General features: G+C 38.8%; 1 protein-coding gene across 3 annotated transcripts; it reads right to left on the bottom strand.

Annotated features, from left to right (window-relative positions):
* Positions 1-225: 225 nt before the first annotated feature.
* Positions 226-16366, bottom strand: LOC116781076 (programmed cell death 1 ligand 2-like). Of its 3 annotated transcripts, XM_032676663.1 has the most exons (8): positions 16056-16066; positions 15594-15680; positions 8372-8440; positions 6763-7125; positions 5416-5700; positions 3577-3717; positions 2771-2812; positions 226-659 (listed from the first exon to the last, which is right to left on the bottom strand). In XM_032676663.1, exons 3-8 carry the CDS (start codon positions 8424-8426, stop codon positions 553-555), a joined length of 993 nt encoding a protein of 330 aa, XP_032532554.1. In that variant the 5' UTR covers positions 8427-8440; positions 15594-15680; positions 16056-16066; the 3' UTR covers positions 226-552. The 3 variants fall into 3 exon arrangements, with proteins under 3 accessions (XP_032532554.1, XP_032532553.1, XP_032532555.1); XM_032676662.1 differs by lacking the exons at positions 15594-15680; positions 16056-16066 and adding an exon at positions 16233-16366; XM_032676664.1 differs by lacking the exons at positions 15594-15680; positions 16056-16066 and adding an exon at positions 16233-16366 and having other exon boundaries at positions 5416-5625.
* Positions 16367-17446: the final 1080 nt, after the last annotated feature.

The following is a 17446-nucleotide window of genomic DNA, read 5'->3' as shown; positions in this document are numbered from 1 at the left end:
TTGATTTACTGTTCTTACTGGGATTTGTTTTTTTTTTTAGTCTGTCCTTTTATATGATTTCAACCTCTTATTGCTCTTGTGCTATGTAATATCTTCTGTAAGTTTCCGTGCTGGTGGGTACTTGTGGTAATTTCTAGTTCAATGTGTTAGAAAGTTTGGAAATGGGATATGGGCATTTAATGATGTCTCTCTAAAGATGACCTGCTTAGACATAAGATAGCATTTACAACTTTTATTCAAATTCACACAAAATGTTTGAATCCGAGCACCATTCCTGAGACTGAAGCAGTTAATAAGGGCATTCTTAAACAAAAATTCCTTGAGCAACAGTAAGTCCAAAAGTAAAGTGTATCAAAGGCACTCAGATGACCTCTTCACAGTGGTAAACCACATCTCATGACAGCATAATTCCCAGTAACTTCAAGATATCTGAAGAGGCATGGCTTTCTATAGCTGAAGTGCAAGTACATCCCCATGAGTTCACTGTTTATCCAAGGCTAAAGTGCTGTAATTTCCTTTGAAGTCCCCAAAAACAGATACAAGAAGTGCAAATTATGGCATATAAGATGAAGAGTTTTCACAGAACCAAATCTCACTGTCTCTTGAAGCTGTGACAGTTGACAAGTACAAAGCCTCAGTTTGAGTGTTAGAATCATCTCCTTAAAGAAAGAGAATGAAATAGTATTAGTTTAAAAATTTGCAATAATTTAAGAAAATAAATAACCTGATTTTAACAATTGAGTGGTAAAGAGTGAAAGCTCTGTCTTAATTGTATGCAGATTTTTCTGGGCTGTGCTGAAGTTGCAGTGGCTCCTTAAAACTGTCATAATTTACGAAGACATTTTGTTCCAGTCTTTTCTGAGGTAAGAACTATCTCTGTCCCTCTCTTTTCTGTGGTCCAAGTTCTGAATTTTCTATTACATCAAATTCATCACTGACTTTCAGCCATATAATGAAATAACAAACTGGAATCTGGTTAGAGAACATCCGTGGAAATGCTTATCAGTAAATCTATGCATCTGATTAAAAGTGTGCAGAACTAGGACTTCAGTGATGAGGTCAAATATCCTACATATTCAGTTCTGATTCAGCTTGAGCTGTAAGTTAAAACTGATAGCATTAACAAGCCCTGTTCCCGTAACCAGAGCCATGTGGGTCATTTCCAAGGCACTCTGGTAAAGCATCTGTGGCTTTTATGTTTCAACTACCTACCTACTCATCATGGAAAAAAGGTTCTTTCCAGTGTTTCTTAAAAATATGTGATGCTGAGAAATATAAATATTTGTCATCTGACTTACTGCATGTTGCACAAAGCTTTCGGTCATTAAAATGAAGAAGTAAAACAAAACCACAAAGAGCAGCCTCGTCTCTAATTTCTTCATTTCACTAAGTGCACAGAGGCGGCTATGGCCTATATAGTAAAAAAATTCTACAACAGTAATACAAAAAGCCATGGAAGCCAGGATATCCTCAGACAATGTGCACTGGAGTTATGCCTGGACATGCACCAATGCTGTCCTCCAGAATGCTGCTTGCTTTAAGCCTGTGTTCATTTGTGCATGGCATAATGCCACTAAGGTTTCACATCATCACGTGGGAGCCTTTGACTAGAGCAAGTGCTGATTTCTGAAAGGTGAAAGTGTCTTTCTGAAAGTGTCATTTTGACTGTAATATCTAGCGATGGCAGTGGATTGAACATGCAAATATGACAATCTGCGGTGAATTGGGAATCAGTGAATTCACGCCTTCTTTATCCAATCCCTAGTTTTCACCTACAGAAGTTATTTTTTTAAGCTGATGACTTCTTGATGTATTGTTTTAGTAGTCAGAAACATGGGCAGATTCTCAAATAAATCCTGTCCTTGGAAAGGCCCTGACTTGCCTGTTTGTCCAAAAGCTGATATGTATTGTTTCTTCAGGCTGCTTGGCCAGCTGTATCACAATTTTGCTCCATTTTTGTTCACGGGGAGAAAATCATGCCTATACCTGGAGCACATTAGGCAGCCTGAGGGCTGACCTCAATAGGCTGTGTTAGGGTCTGCTTGAACTACAAGGAATTACACCTTAATCCGATACCTCTGTGCCTAACACTGGCCACAGCCTCTCCTCACAATGCATTAACCTGTCAGATCTTTATTTATAGGTAACAAAATGATTTATGTAACTAGATGCTTTAAGAGCTTTCTTATCATATTACTTTATAGTTTTTTATGGTGGTTTCTTTTTTTCAGTTCATTTTAGTACAGAGCATCCTGACAGTTTTTTACCTTCCTTTTGCAACGTAAAAATTCCTAGGGATGTCTAGGGAGTCATATGCTCCTAAAATGAGAAGTAGCTCAGCACATGATATAATATTCCAGATAAATGAGGTATCATTTTATTTGTCGTTAAGACCTGGAGCCTAATTCAAAATATAACAGACTATTACCACCAAAATCTTGATGCCTTCCAAAACACCAGCTTTCCATGTGTGTCCTACTCAGCCAGGACTACTAGAACTCCAGTTAGTATACAGAGATGTATGCTGAGCTATGTATGCAAGTTATCTCAGTAAAAAGGAACCAACATCCATAAATTTTTACATTGCCTGTAAGAAAGTCAAAACTTTAGATACTGTATTTTAAAAAACTAAGGGAAAAATGAATTTAAATTCAAAACTATCCTCTATTTTTGATGCAACATTATCAAGTTGCAATCTAAATATTTTTTACAATTTTAGATGTAAGAAATAAAAATCTGTAAGCATAATACAAAAACCCTAATGACTTACTGTTTTCATCTTTCGGGTTAGGGTTCAGTTTTCTTTTCCTGCCTGTTAAAGTAAATATATACAAATTTAGCTTAAACATTTCTAGGCCTGAAAGAAACAATACTATTTAAGTAAACTTTAGGTTAAACTGAGCTTTAAACACATTCAAGTTTGCTATTGTCATACCAAATACATAAATTTTTTCTACACTTCTTTCTTTTACAAATCTTGAGCCAAACTCCGAAGTCATTATGTTAAGACTTTCCTTTCATGACTATAAATACATTTGTCTAAGTTTACTGGAGTCTATTCATATGCAAGAAAATACTAAAATAATAGCCCACTTGCTTTAGCACTACTGCACTTGCAAACAAGGAAAGAAACACTGTTTGTGATAGTCTAGGATGGCACACCATTTTAGTTACACAGCCTTAATGGAGATGGAAAACAAAAATTCTGTGTCATATGCTGTAGCTACAAGGTCTGTGTAGCTATGAAGAAAACACCATTCAAGCTATGCTTTTACAGCCCTCCTTATCCAAGGCAAAGCTTGTTTTTACAGAATACTAGATAGTATTTACGGAATACTAGCTGGCCAGTTTAAAAAATGTATCTTTCCATGTACCTTGTCTCACATAGGTAACAAGATGAGGAAAACAAAACCCAACTCAAATGATCCAGGATCTTATTTTAGAACATCCTTGTCATCTAGAAATAAAATGTAGCCAAGTCACACAAGTTTGCCTAGTTATCAAAATTTCCTACATGTTGTTCACAGGAAAAATAAAGAAATAGTGAAAAGATTCACTATCTGAAGTAAAATGTACCTTTTCTGGATTGCCCATTCTTGAATGATTTTCTCTTCTGAAATATTATTAGTGCAGAAAGAAGGACCGCTACAGTCACACATGTGGGGATGATAAATGACATCAGGGATTTTTGTCCGCTGTTCTGTGTACTCATTAAAGCTGTCAAAATCATAAAATGAAAGTAAATTTATAACTTACAAAACAGGCATTGTTTATGAAGTTATTGGTTCTGTTTCTCCAGAGTCTTGCTCTGACTGAGCAAAAGATTCTTTAAATTTATCAATGTAATGTTTTACGCTCATTTTATGAATACTTTATACTGCAATATTTTTGTAAAAAGCTTTACAAAAAAAGATTCAAATCTCTCATTTCTATGGCATGCAAGTGAGCTCTACTGCAACTTATCTGTATCCCACTTCACAGACTCACAGAATCACAAAATAGGACGGGAAGGGGCCTCTGGAGATCATCCAGTTCAACCCCCCTTGCCAAAGCAGGGTCACCTAGAGGAAGTGACACAGGAACACATCCAGGTGAGCTTGGATGTCTCCAGAGAGGGAGAGTCTACAACCTCCCTGGGCAGCCAGTTCTAGTGCTCTGCCACCCTAAAGGTAAAGAAGTTCTTCCTCGTGCTGATGTGGATCTTGTTGTGTTTTAGTTTATGGCTGTTACTCCATGTTATGTCACTGGACACCAGTGAAATGACTCTGGCACTATAGTATTGACACCCAGTTTTGAGATATTTTATGTGCATTGATGAGATCCCCTCTCACTCTTTTCTTCTCTTCTCTAGACTAAACAGGCTCAGCTCCCTTAGTCTCTCCTCCTAAAAGAGGTGCTCCAAACTCCAACTCAACTTTGCAGCCCTCTGCTGGACCCTCTCCAATAGCTCCTTGTCTCTCTTGTCCTGAGGAGCCCAGAACTGAACACACTCCAGATATGGCCTCCCTAGGGCTGACTAGAGGGGGAGGATCACCTCCCTCGACCTGCTGGCCACACTCTTTCCAATGCACCTCAGGATACCAATGGCCCTCCTGGCTGCACGAGCACACTGCTGGCTCATGGACAAGCACACTGCTGGCTCTTGTCACCTACCAAGACTCCCAGGTCCTCAGCAGAGCTGCTCTCTTTGGGCAGCCCCCAAACTGTGCTGGTACTTGGGATTATTCCTCCCCAGGTGCACTTGCCTCTGTTGAACCTCATTAGGTTTCTCTCTGCCCAACTCTTTAGCCTGCCAAGGTTCCACTGAATGGCAGTGCAGCCTTCAGGTGTATCAGCCACTCCTCCCCCCGGTTTAGTGTCATCAGTAAACTTGCCGAGGGTACATTCTATCCCTTCATCCAGGTCACTGATAAACTAGCTGAATAAGACTGGATCCAATACTGATGCCTGGAGAATGCCACTAACTCTAGGCTTTCAATTGGACTCCACTGATGACAACCCTCTGACCTCTGCCATTCAGCCAGTTCTTAATCCACCTCACTGTCCATTCACTTAATTTACACTTCCTGACCTACGAGGATGTTATGGGACACATGTCAAGGTAGACAACAAGATAAACCAATTAATTAGGAGTCTATCAAGGAAGACACCCATGCAGCTGAAAAAATTCCCTCTGTACTGGCAGACAAATAAGGGGAGTTACCCTAAAATTAAAATTAGAATATATAGAATACAGACTGGCTTGTTGAACTGTAAACTAGCTGAGACTTCACAGACATCAGTAATATCGACTTGTTTAGTTTCCCGAGCATCAATATTACACTGTTTTCTAGAACTGAATTCCAGTGATGGATTATAGAACATGAGGTATGTATGAATACTCTCTGACCTATACAGGTTAAAGGTGATGCAAACCTGAAGTGGAAATATGAGCTGAAGTTTCTCCATTCAGTTCTTTATTCCAGAACACACAGCTGTAGTTCTCACTCATATTTGGTTTGAATGTCAGGATACTGGTGACATTGTAGAGGCCATCTGCAGTCAGTGTATAGGTGGTATTTGCAGGTCCACTGAGATTGAAGTTCTTCTCATTTTGCCAAAAAACCTCCGCCAGAGGAAAGCCTTCTGACTGGCACATAAAAACAAACATGTCTTCACCTGGTTTTCTCATTACTTGAGTGTTTATTCTCTTGTAGGATGCTGCATAAGAAGTTGTTGAGTGAAATTGTTGTGTGCAACAATTGTAATTTTCCCACTTCACTTTTCTTCCTTCCCTTTAATGCCACATATTGTCTATGGCTGTATTTGAGGGAAACTTATTTAAAATGATGAAGGATGTTTTGTATAGCAATGCAGTATTCATTATTCAATCCTTACCACGCCTACAGCAACAGAATGTACTCCACTACTTTATACAAGGCAGCTGTTGACACTAAATTTATGATTTATCAATATGGAGGACACAAGTGAAGACTCATAGGACTCTATTTTCACTTTTTGAATATGCCACTTCAAGAAAAAGGCTGATTTTAATGTTTGTTTTACCATAGCTTATAAATAGTGTGATATTCTCATTATATTAGAACAAAATTGACTTTTCAGGGAAACCAATGGGGATTTTAAGAATGACTGTGTCCATTTTTGCATTTGACAAAGGTTGTTATTTAGATGTCTGGGTAGGAAATTAATGCTGCCTTGTGTGACATGGATATGCATGGGAAACACCAGAGGTCTTTCAAAGGACTGGTCTCTCATGCTGTCCAGTAACATCTGCCTTTATTACTAATGTCCATTTGGCTTTGATGAACACAGAAAATCACGTGTTCTTGCTCTGGGAGCTGCAGTCACTTAGGGAATTCCCAAGCACTTGGGTAGTTGCAGCAGTGCTCATAAGTGTATTAGAGCACCTCTGAGAAACTTTTGGGAATGGCCCAAGGTAGCCCAACAAGGCAGGAGATCAAATGGGAGGTGATGACACTGGAGAAGAGGGTGTGGAAAGAAGGAGGAAGGATGAAGGATAGATGGAGAACAAATGATGTCCCTCTCTGGCACAGGCTGCTCCTGGAGAAGCTCAGCTGGCCATTGAACCAAAGACTAGTCAGCAACAACACAACTGCTTTGGTTCAGCTGAGGGCTGAGCACAGGGTCTTCGTGAGAGAATTAGCAACAAATTCCTTCAAAGTAATCAATTTCTACAAGCTTGTAAGAATTTAGTAGACACATCTCAATGAATATGTACTTACATTCAATTCAACCACTAACCTTTTACTTCCAAAGTAATATACTTGTAGTCCACACCCTGGTAGTTAATGAGACAAAGATATGATCCCGCATCTGTGATCTTCACACTGATGATCTGAAGGATAGCTCGTCCCAGCTTCAATTCACTCTGCAGAAGTGATGCTCTTCCTATGTAATCAGGATGCTGGGATGGAGGGACTGCCTTCCCATTGCGGAGTGTATACACCTCTTTTGATTTCAACCAGCCTGGCCTTTTCTGCTCCCAAACAACAGTTAGGAGTTCTAGATTTACTGAGCCATTCACAGGGAATCTGCATTCCATAGTCACATTGTTCCCATACTCTGCAATGTAGAGCTGTTGAGGAACTTCAACTGTAAATAAAGCTACATGAAAAAAAGAAACCCATTTCATTTGTTGTATTAAAATGTGTTCTGATTTTCTTTAAATTTGGGCGATACTCTGTCAGGTAGTCAGGCATATGGTTACCAGTTTGACTGAACACTTTAAGTATTTTTTGTTCATACTCACATTCACATTTTTAGTTAATATAATTACCATATAGTAATTATAGCAAATGATCTATATTGGTTACAGAATCTGAAAGATAAGGAGAAAATGAGCAAGTTTTTTTTTCACATTTTATAACTAACTTCAAGCTCAGCCAGTGATTACACAGGAAGCACTTTTATGATACTATGATGGTCTCTTATATGTCCTAAGATTCTAGTAAAAACAACAGTTAATTGTGGGAACAGTAAATTTAACTTCGTTATCCTTTACAAAAAGAAATACCAATGTAGTTCCTGTGAAAGAGAGTTGCACTGGATAAGCATGTGCTTAGAAGATCTGCTATGTAGCAATTACAGTCTCCTACAAGCCTAAACCCATGTGAATATCATTCGATCCCATGCAATTCACCTAATATGAAATACATATTTTTATGAATAGTTTACCATTTTAAGGTGTACTTGATAAAGCAGAGTTATTTACAATACATCATTCAAAATACGTTGTTACTACTTTCTGTATTGGATGTACTATGTATTGGTAGATTTAATTTGGAAGCACTTGAAAATATTGATAACATAGCAAAGAGAAGACCATGCAACTGTTTATGCATTCCTTTTGTTGTATGTGTTTGTGAAATAGTTGCAGTTAAAAACTTCAATTCCTCTTATAAATGTTTGTTTATTCACTCTAATACAACTGTAATGAGGGATAAAATTATATGAAAAATATGAAAAAATGCCAAGACCCTTCTGAGTTTTAGCCAAGCTGCTCCTCCTACAGGCATGCACAGGGGAACATAGGTGGTTTGACTTCACTTTGCCTCGCACTGAGGTTGTTCTGTTTCCCAGTGGGTGTGGGTTGCTTTGGTCATCCTCCCTCTCACAGCCATGGCTGCTGATGCTGGACACCTCAGCTGTCAATATGCAATACGTTAAAGAAGCTTGATTGTGGAAAGTGATGGACATCTGTCCTGTGCTCAGTTAGTGCCAGTGCCTTCTGTAAGTAAAGGCTTCAGACATTACTGGCCATTCATGCAAGTATTGTTGGAGGTGCTGAAGCCCACGTACTAAGGGCTGCATTGATTCTGCTGATGGAATTGAAAGACAGTTTCTCTCTCACCTGAAACCATGGAGAGCTGTGTATCCAGCAACAGAATTGTGAGGATCTGAAACATTTTCTCAGGTGGATCTGAAACAAAAGTAGGATGGCATCAGAACTTGCAACAACTACCTTTTCCTGCTGAAGCAGATCAGAGCCATGCTAGCCTTCAAAACCCATCACATTGCTCATAAACAGCAAAAATAGAACCAAACACTAGGCTACCAGTAGAAACAAGGAAAATCCTGACTAAAGCAATCCCTGCACACATGCAGAGTATGAACCAATGGCAATGAACGAGTAGCAACAAGGGGAAATAAAACATTTCCACAACTTCATCCCTGACGTTTTCAGAATCTGTAGCTTGCAGACAGCCTTAAATAGTCTGAGAGGGCAGTGCTTTTACATGTTTTACTGCTCGCTAATAATAAAAATCAATTGCAATTAACATCTCACATGCTGGAGAGCTTCATAAACATGCACAGGGGGATTTTTAACTGTCTGCACTAACACCTGATCAGTTTACAAGACCACTAACCCCGATTTTGTTTCAACTTTGCTTTGCATACTTTTTTTCAGATTCTTATTGTCTGAGTTCTTTAACCTAAAGACCAGCAGATACCTGGAACCTATTGTGAGGTAGTGGAAATCTCAGAATGGATAAATTACAGTTTGCTTCAGAATGGATTGGAATGAAGACTTACTGCTGCTAATTCTTTCACTTTGCACATATCAATGCCTGATGTGTACAAAGTGCCTTGTGTTACTGATAGTAAACCCACAGGCCTGGAATAATGCAAAAGGAGAAAGTACAGTTTTAGAGTGAGTATATTCCTGTTCCACTGGCAAGCAGACTATTAACTATTTTTCATACTTTTGTATACAGATCAACATAAGTAAAAGGAAAAAAACCAAATAAACAAAAACCAGAAGAAAAATTTCTAACAAAACTAATGAGAAGAACATACAGTATAATCTGAAAAAAATAGTGAAGAAGATCCAGAAATAAGCTGTAAGGAAGTAAAGAAGAGAAGGAGCACTTTTAGACTTCCCCAGAGCTAGACTAACTGGAGGAGGGGTTTAATTTTACTTCGGTGTTCTTTTGTGGCTCAGCTTGAAACATTTTTTTTCCAATCTTCTCAGGTGCTGCATTTCTCTCATTGTTTCTGCCTTTGAGCTCTCAGTACCTCAGAAAGTGAGGCTCAAATTTTAGAAAATTAGCAGTCAAGATTATAGGATCTAGTTGATCAAGAGAAGGCAGTTGATGTAATCTATTTGGATTTCACTAAAGCTTTTGGTATGTGTCTCACAGTATCCTTTTGGACAAAATATCCAGGACACAACTGGATAAAGACATCATGAAGTGGGTGAGCAGCTGGCTCATGGGGCAAGCACAGAGGGTAATAGTGAATGAGGCAACATCAGACTGGTGACCTGTCACTAGTGGGGCTCCATCTTGGGCCCTGTGCCCTTCAATATCTTCATAAATTATTTGGATGCAGGACTCGAAGGGATACTAAGCAAGTTTGAAGATGACACAAACTCAGAGGAGCTGTTGACTCCCTCAAAGGCAGGGAGGCCCTGCAGAGAGACCTTGACAAGTTAGAGGACTGGGCAATCATGAACTGTATGAAGTTTAATAAGGGAAAGTGCTGGATTCTGCACCTGGAATGGGACAACCCTCGATGTCTGTACAGGCTGGGGAATGAGATGCTGGAAAGCGGTGCTGTGGAAAGGGACATGGGGATCCTGGTCAATGGCAAGTTGAATCTGAGTCAGCAGTGCCCTGGCAGCCAGGAGGGCCAACTGTGTCCTGGGGGGCATCAGGCAAAGCATCACCAGCCGGTCAAAGGAGGGGATTGTCCCACTCTGCTCTGCACTGGGGCAGCCTCACCTTGAATATTGTCTGCAGTTTGGGGCACCACAATGTAAGGAATATATTAAGCTCTTAGAGAACCTTCAAAGGAGGACAATGAAGATGGTGAAGGGCCTTGAGGGGAAGCTGTCTGAGGAGTGGCTGAGGTCACTTGGTGTGTTCAGCCTGGGGAAGAGGAGACTGAGGGGAGACCTCGTGGCAGTCTGCAATTTCCTCATGAGGGGAGGAAGAGGGGCAGGCAGTGATCTCTTCTCTGTGGTGACCAGTGACAGAACCCAAGGGAAAGGCCTGAAGTTGTGTCAGGGGAGGTCTAGGTTGGCTATTAGAAAAAAGTTCTTCCCCCAGAGGGTGGTTGGGCACTGGAGCAGGCTCCTCAAGGAAATGGTCACAGCACCAGGTGTGTCTGAATTCAAGAAGCATTTGGACAATGCTCTCAGGCACATGGTGGGATTCTTGGTTATGGTCCTGTGCAGGGCCAGGAGTTCGACTTGATGACGTTTAGGGTCCCTTCCAACTCAGCATATTCAGTGATTCCGTAACTTTTTTGGGAAATTTAGACGTAGTCATTTGATGTCATAGATAAAGGTGGATATGCAAACTACCATAAGCAGACTTATTATTTGTAAATGAAAGCTAGTTACTTTTATCAGAGGACTGACTGAGTTGCCACTACTTAATGTGTGATGAATGGTAATTACTTTAGCTGTATGAGAAAGGAGCTAATAAACATTATCAGTATCTCAATTTTCTGGATGCAGAAGACTACTGCCCTGACACCCAGGTTAAATTTCACTCATGGAGCCACCATAGGAAACTATGTTTCACACCTAATACTATAAAGAAAATTACCGTCCTCAGTCTCCTGCTGTGCTCACTTCTCTATACAGCTTACCCAGAAGCAGGTGGACATAGTAGGAAGAACTGAATGAAGAATGAAACAATATTTCACATCAATATTTAAATCCCTGAATTAGCCTTATGTGAGACATTTGAGGTAATCCCCTCCCTTTTTATAGCTCAAAGTACATTGAGAATGCGGAGTGTGTTTATTTCATAATGTAGGGCATGGGACTTTTTTAAATATACATATTACTGAGAGTAAAATGATAGAATAAAAATGAGGGGCAGCATAAACAAAACCCCAGCAGATAGAAATCATAGTTATTAAATATCAAGTAAATCTTACCTAACCAGACAGATTAGCATGAGAAGAGCATTGCACATAACATAAGTAAATAAAAGAACCCACATGCAAAAACATTTTCACTTGTGATACCAAAAGCAGAGTCATGGGATGCTTATGGAGATCAGAAAAGATCTGTATTAGAATGATCAAGGATCTATTAGCATGGATCTCTACTAGAAGGATCAAGGATCTGTCAGCAAGGATCTATGTTAGAAGACATCCTTCTTTATTTCCATAATCTCACTAGCAGACATCAAGCTGTTTTGCAACCTCAGTGCAATCTACCCATGCAACTTAATCATGTGGCTCTGCTGCCTGACACACATCCATAGAGAAATCTGCACCAGCATCTGGAAAGTGATTTCTTCTAAGCTTGCACTACTAAACCTTCACACTGTTACAGAATAGCCTTCATTTTCTCTCTGTGTTTTGAAAAACATATGGCATGCCCTGCTATGCAATAGTCCTTGTACACAACTATCCTAACAAGCTTATGCACATCTTTTTTTTTTCCTTTAATCAAAAGGCCATTTCTAAAGCATTTTCATCAATTTCATAGGGATATAACAAAGGAATGCTGCAGTATAAAATCAGCACTTAATAGTTCTAGCAGCAAAGTGAGGAATTGAAAATACATATCTGACATCATGAAGAAGTTGCACGACCTTTCAACAGCAATTCAGATCTGATCATCAAATTATTTCTCAGACCAACCTGCTGAAGGAAAAGCAAGTTTTCACACAGTGCTGTGTGATTATGAAAATCAAGCTGAAAAAACTGTGAGGATTGAGGTGATGAAAAGCATCACATCAACATCTAAAAATCATCATGGCTTTTTATGAGTTGTAATAGTTTCAGTGAAGATGTGGAGCCCAAGACTAATAATTTGAATGGGAACAAAGAAAACAAAAGTATGACTATGAATGGGAGAAAGGAGAAATATAATCTTCTGTCTTTATACAGTTTTTTTGGTTTACTGGAAGTACTAAGTTGAAACCCATACTTGACTTTCATTGGCCCACAAGGAACATATCCTGGTAAGTTTTTTTAGTGAATGATGAGTGAAATCTAGATGGCAATGATAAAAAATTGCTAAAGTTCTGCCAAAGAGCTGTTTTAGAAGGACCAAGGATCCATTAGCATAATACCTGCTAATATATATAATAGCATGATATATGCTAATGTGATATATTAGCATAATAGCACCAAAGGTCAAACCCCACACAATGTATTGTTTTCCTGGTTTTGATTCAGCTGATCATGCCTGTGACTTTCATCCTGACCCCAGCTCACATACTCACAGGGATTATAACATTCATCTCCAGAAAAAAGTAATTTTTGGTTAGTGGAATGCCTCACTCCACATAAAATCTCAAGTGGTTGCCCAAAATCCTTCTGGTAAGGAGTAAGAAGGATATTTCTTGTTCCCTCAGAAAATTTAGACTCAGCATTCCCATTTCAAATTGCACAAGCTGTATGCTCCAGGCAAAAATATTGTTCCGTTTTCAACATAATGTATAGACTTCATTTAATTCTACAGATACAAGTGAAGAGTTGTTTATCCTGACAGAGCTGTATTTTATGAGGATGCTCTCAGGAACTGAAATTGGTAGCAAAATGGGAACATCAAATTCCTATATGCTTAAACCATGAAGCTCTTGAGCAAAAGCTGGGATAGTTCTTTTAAGTAGCTGTGCTTTGTGTAAATCTCTTTGGTATGTGTTTATTGCTATGGCTACTGGATCTTATTTTCAGGGAAGACTTGTGAACTACAGTGAGTTGTTGAGTGAGGTAGGCACTAGTCTGTCATGGTAATAAGCGTTAGGACTGATTTGGCCTCAGTTAAGGAAAACTCTCACCATATTGATAATATTAAGTTTACAAGAAGTTTTGTAAAGCAAAGGAACATAAAGATCACAGAATATTTTGCAACCTACTCCCTAATAATAAAGATTGAAAGCCGTATCTGAATAATGTAAATTAAATTCTATTCCTTTCATCCATACATCCTGAAAGATAATAATGATTTTCTTAAATAAAAGGAGCATCTTAGTATAAGACCCTCTGGAACCACCTTTGCTTAGTAGCCTTGCTATGATTGTCCCTGCTAACTGTAGGGGGATTGGAATAATTGGCCTTTAAAGGTTCCTTCCAACCCAAATCATTCTATGGTTCTAAAATTGTTCCCAACACGAGAATAACAAAGGATCGTATGCTGAACAAATCTTTATGCTGTCCACTAAACAAACACAACCAGAAGCACAGTCAGTGACTCAGGGACCTTATAGTCTAGCAAATCATGGAAAAACCCTTTCCAGGAAACATCATTTCAGCTATTAAAATATTTGTATTCCAGCAAATGAATAATTAAGAAGAGTAAATTCATTTGGCATGTACATAATGAAACTCAGCAGCATTAAGCAAGGAGGGTTTTGTAGACCAATAACTTCCACCAGAATAATCAGAACTGCTGGAAAAGCTAAACAAGCTTTCAAGCCACCAAATTTTCTCCAGGTTTAAAGCAGAAGACAAATGAACACAGAAGTTCACAAAAATTGCTCAGATTTCGCTCTGAAAGAACAAAGGATTAAAGGACTAATAGAAGGGTTTTTGGTCCTTTTAAAATTTAATGGGTATGGGTATTTTAGACAGACCCTTGTTCGTACTGTATTTCCCTGCAGACTAAGTTATCCTATTGACAGCACTTATAACATGATCATGCTCAGTTTTAGCTAGTATAACACAGGTGTCCTTACAACATTACTGGAAGGAACCAGGGACATTGCATTTCCACAACTCCCACTGGGAGGAGGATGGTAATGTCACCAGGCTGCCCGGGTGGCCTGTGTCCACCTCCACATGAACTGTCAAATACACTTTAGCTAACAAGGTATTGCAAGTGGTCTGAAACACTAATAAGGAATCCTTAGCTAGCAGACTAGATTTGAAACATCAATATTGCAAATTATTTGTTCATTCCTACATTCAAAATTTTTACTCTACTGCTGACATACTCTGTAACATTAGAGAGATCAGCTCAGGTTGCTCTTTTCCTATTCCCTCTCCTTTTAGGTCTTTGTCTTTTATACTGCAAAGGTAGAACCTGTAGAAAACGCAGCACAGTGCCCTCTGGAAATATTCCAAAATAACAAACTCATCCGAATACTAGAAGCAATCCAGCTGTGTTAACATGGCATCCTACTTGTCTCCGTATGACTCTTCCTGCATGAAACGGAGCTTTATGTTCACTTAGAAAAGAGACTATCTTGTCATACACCTATGTACACTGCAAAAGATTGAGGGGTCCCAGTCACTGTTTTGTCTTTCTGTTACTGAAACTCCCTTATCTTCTGTGCATCTTGCAATTTCAAAAGCTCCCTTCCAACACTATCACATGTGCAAAAAGGCACAACATTTTTGACATCCTCATGAAATGGCTAAACTGATTTTCCTTTCAGTGAAAGATCCAGTTCTAAAAAAGAAAACTAAAAAAAAAAAATAAAAAAAAAATCCTAGGTCAAAAAATAAACCACAAAAAAGCAGCATTAGATCCTCATACAAACTACATCTGTTCTATATCTCACCATCAGAAAGAAGGTACTTTGTGTCTGTGAGGAGTTTCATACAAAAACCTAACCATGCATATTAAAATTTGTTCAAAGTCTATTTCTCATGCCCGTCTCAGTATATTCTGTGGACATAGTCTTTTGCCCTCATTCCCTCCAACCCACTTCATCCACATACCTTCTCATCTGCTGTTTTTCCTCTGCTTTTCCACACTTGTTGCAGTGTCTCATTGCCCACATCACTCACAGTCAATTTATTATTGGGACCATTGCTTTGCTTCTGATGATGACCTATGACAGCCTATTTGCCTCATTTCAGTCTGCTCTCCATCTCACTTCATCTTTCAAGTGAAGAGATAATTTCTTACGTCCTCATTAGCTCACACTTTCTGTGAATTCTCACTTTCACTACATTGTTTAACTGTCACCTATTGTATCTTTTCCACTGTTACTTTTTTTGTTCAAAAACACAATCATTGTCAAATACAATCATTGTCTAATACAACCTCAAAAAAATACTTTTTTTCCATAGATGCTAGGATAGGATTGGGATGAAATTTTGTTACAGAAAACATTACATTTAAAATGCATCTCTGTATTCTACAGAACACACACCTTTCAGCTCTTAGCAGCAGCACTGAATAGTACAGGCTAACACTCTGACACTGATATACTACAAATTTTCCTTCATTTCTTCAACTTCTACAGAAAGAAAGACTTTTCAGAGAGGCACAAGAAATTCTCCTCTTCATAGCCTGTGCCCCCCCGAGATGCAGAAGGTGAAAATCTCCAGACTAGCTGTACAATCAAAACAACCCACTGTCTGCACGTGGTGGGTTAAAAACAATCAAAAGAAAGTAAACAGGAACACAAAGATATAAATATATACAGAGGGTTTTTTCTCCATTTGTCTCTTCCCTGAAATTCAGAACGAAATATTCACTAACAGCTATGTCCTGGGCATAAGCTGAAGAGTTCAGCAGCACCGCTTATGCATTTGCCTGTGACAGAAGATTGAATTGCAAGACAGGTTCAGCTTCTAAAACTAGGTTTTAGTTGTACTGAAGTTGTATGGACCTGTGTTTCAGGATCTGGGACTTAGCAATCTCTGGTTCAGAATCAGTCTACACCCCAGAAATAACTGGAAGATAACTTAATTTAAGCAAATCTTAAGAAACTAGGAAAAAAAATCTGCAATCCATCAGTTAGAAATGCATTAAATATCAATCTGCATTTTATCATTGTTATACTCACATCAGATCTTCATGCGGTCATTGGAGAACCCAGTTCATGCAGTTAAGATTTTCAAAGTTATACAAAGTATCTCTATCCTATTTGCACAATAGCAGGAACCACCCAAGTCTCATGACCAGTGCATGTGCAACATGCACCAACAGCACAGCTTGTAGGCTGATCTTATTCATGCTTTATGTCACGAAACAACTGACTTTTAAAAGGAAATCACCAAGTTGGTAGGATGTTGTTAGTGGTTCCAGTTTCGTTTTGATGTTTCATGCTGAATATACTCTGAGGTCAGGTCTCTGCATTGCTGAGAATGTGCATCCAAAAAAAATTACACAAAGCATTCTATAAAATTTATATGCTCAAATTCTGCTTTTAATTACACTCATAATTTTTTGCTGGGTTTATACCCCTTTAGAGAACTATACAGCCTTTGCATTTGAACTTGCATTTGCTAGGACTGTTCTGCATTCATGAAACTATCAAGGTACATTTTCTTAGTTTTCATCAGACTAATTTTACAAGAATTCCTCTAGTGATTACCTAGCATTTGCAGCACATATTTTGTGTTTTCATATATATTGATATTATTACAAAACAAAACAAAACAAAACAAGAGAATAATCAAACACTCCAAAGAGGCTGTGAATCTCCGTCCTTATCTTACGAATATATCAAACTTGACAGGACAAAGCCTGAACATTTGGATTTAAGCTGGCACCACTTTGAGTGTGAGGTTGGACTCAGTGACTGACATCTTCTTTCCAACATAAAAGTTTCTATTCTATTAAACAGCCTTATCAAGGGATGTATCTTTTCATTTTCCATCACTTTATCCTTTAATTTGTGATGACATCATGATTGGGAGACATAAAAGAGGATACAAAGTCTTCCTAGGTTTCTTGATGCGTTGGTGTTACAGGTCGGATACACATACTCTTTTGTCTCCAGTTAGCTCCTTATCACTTGGGAGAACTGTGCTCTACCTCCACACAAATAATGATTGTGGCTTTAGTCCTGTGAATCCTGTCTGATTTGGAATGATGTGTGATGATTGCCTGCCTCACAGTTCCAGACTGAGTCAGACTGTGAAATCATGTCTACTGCTGCCTAGCGCAGAGCAATCCACCTTTTTTTCCTTACTATACTTACCCTGTGTAGCCCTGTCACATAAAGTAACTCCAAGTGACTTTATAAAGTAACTCCATAAAGTCTCCCCTTTCCCC

This window comes from Chiroxiphia lanceolata, chromosome Z (genome assembly GCF_009829145.1).
Source record: "Chiroxiphia lanceolata isolate bChiLan1 chromosome Z, bChiLan1.pri, whole genome shotgun sequence".
NCBI classification, from domain to species: domain Eukaryota; kingdom Metazoa; phylum Chordata; class Aves; order Passeriformes; family Pipridae; genus Chiroxiphia; species Chiroxiphia lanceolata.
This window is presented reverse-complemented; position numbering and strand designations above follow the sequence as displayed.

Coding starts and splice junctions, on each gene's coding strand:
- LOC116781076 (XM_032676662.1), bottom strand. CDS start 8,426: ATGTTTCAGATCCTCACAATTCTGTTGCTGGATACACAGCTCTCCATG. Junction 5,701..6,762: donor TATTACTTTGGAAGTAAAAG/GTTAGTGGTTGA, acceptor CTTCTTATGCAG/CATCCTACAAGAGAATAAAC. Junction 3,718..5,415: donor AGCTCATATTTCCACTTCAG/GTTTGCATCACC, acceptor TGATTTTGACAG/CTTTAATGAGTACACAGAAC.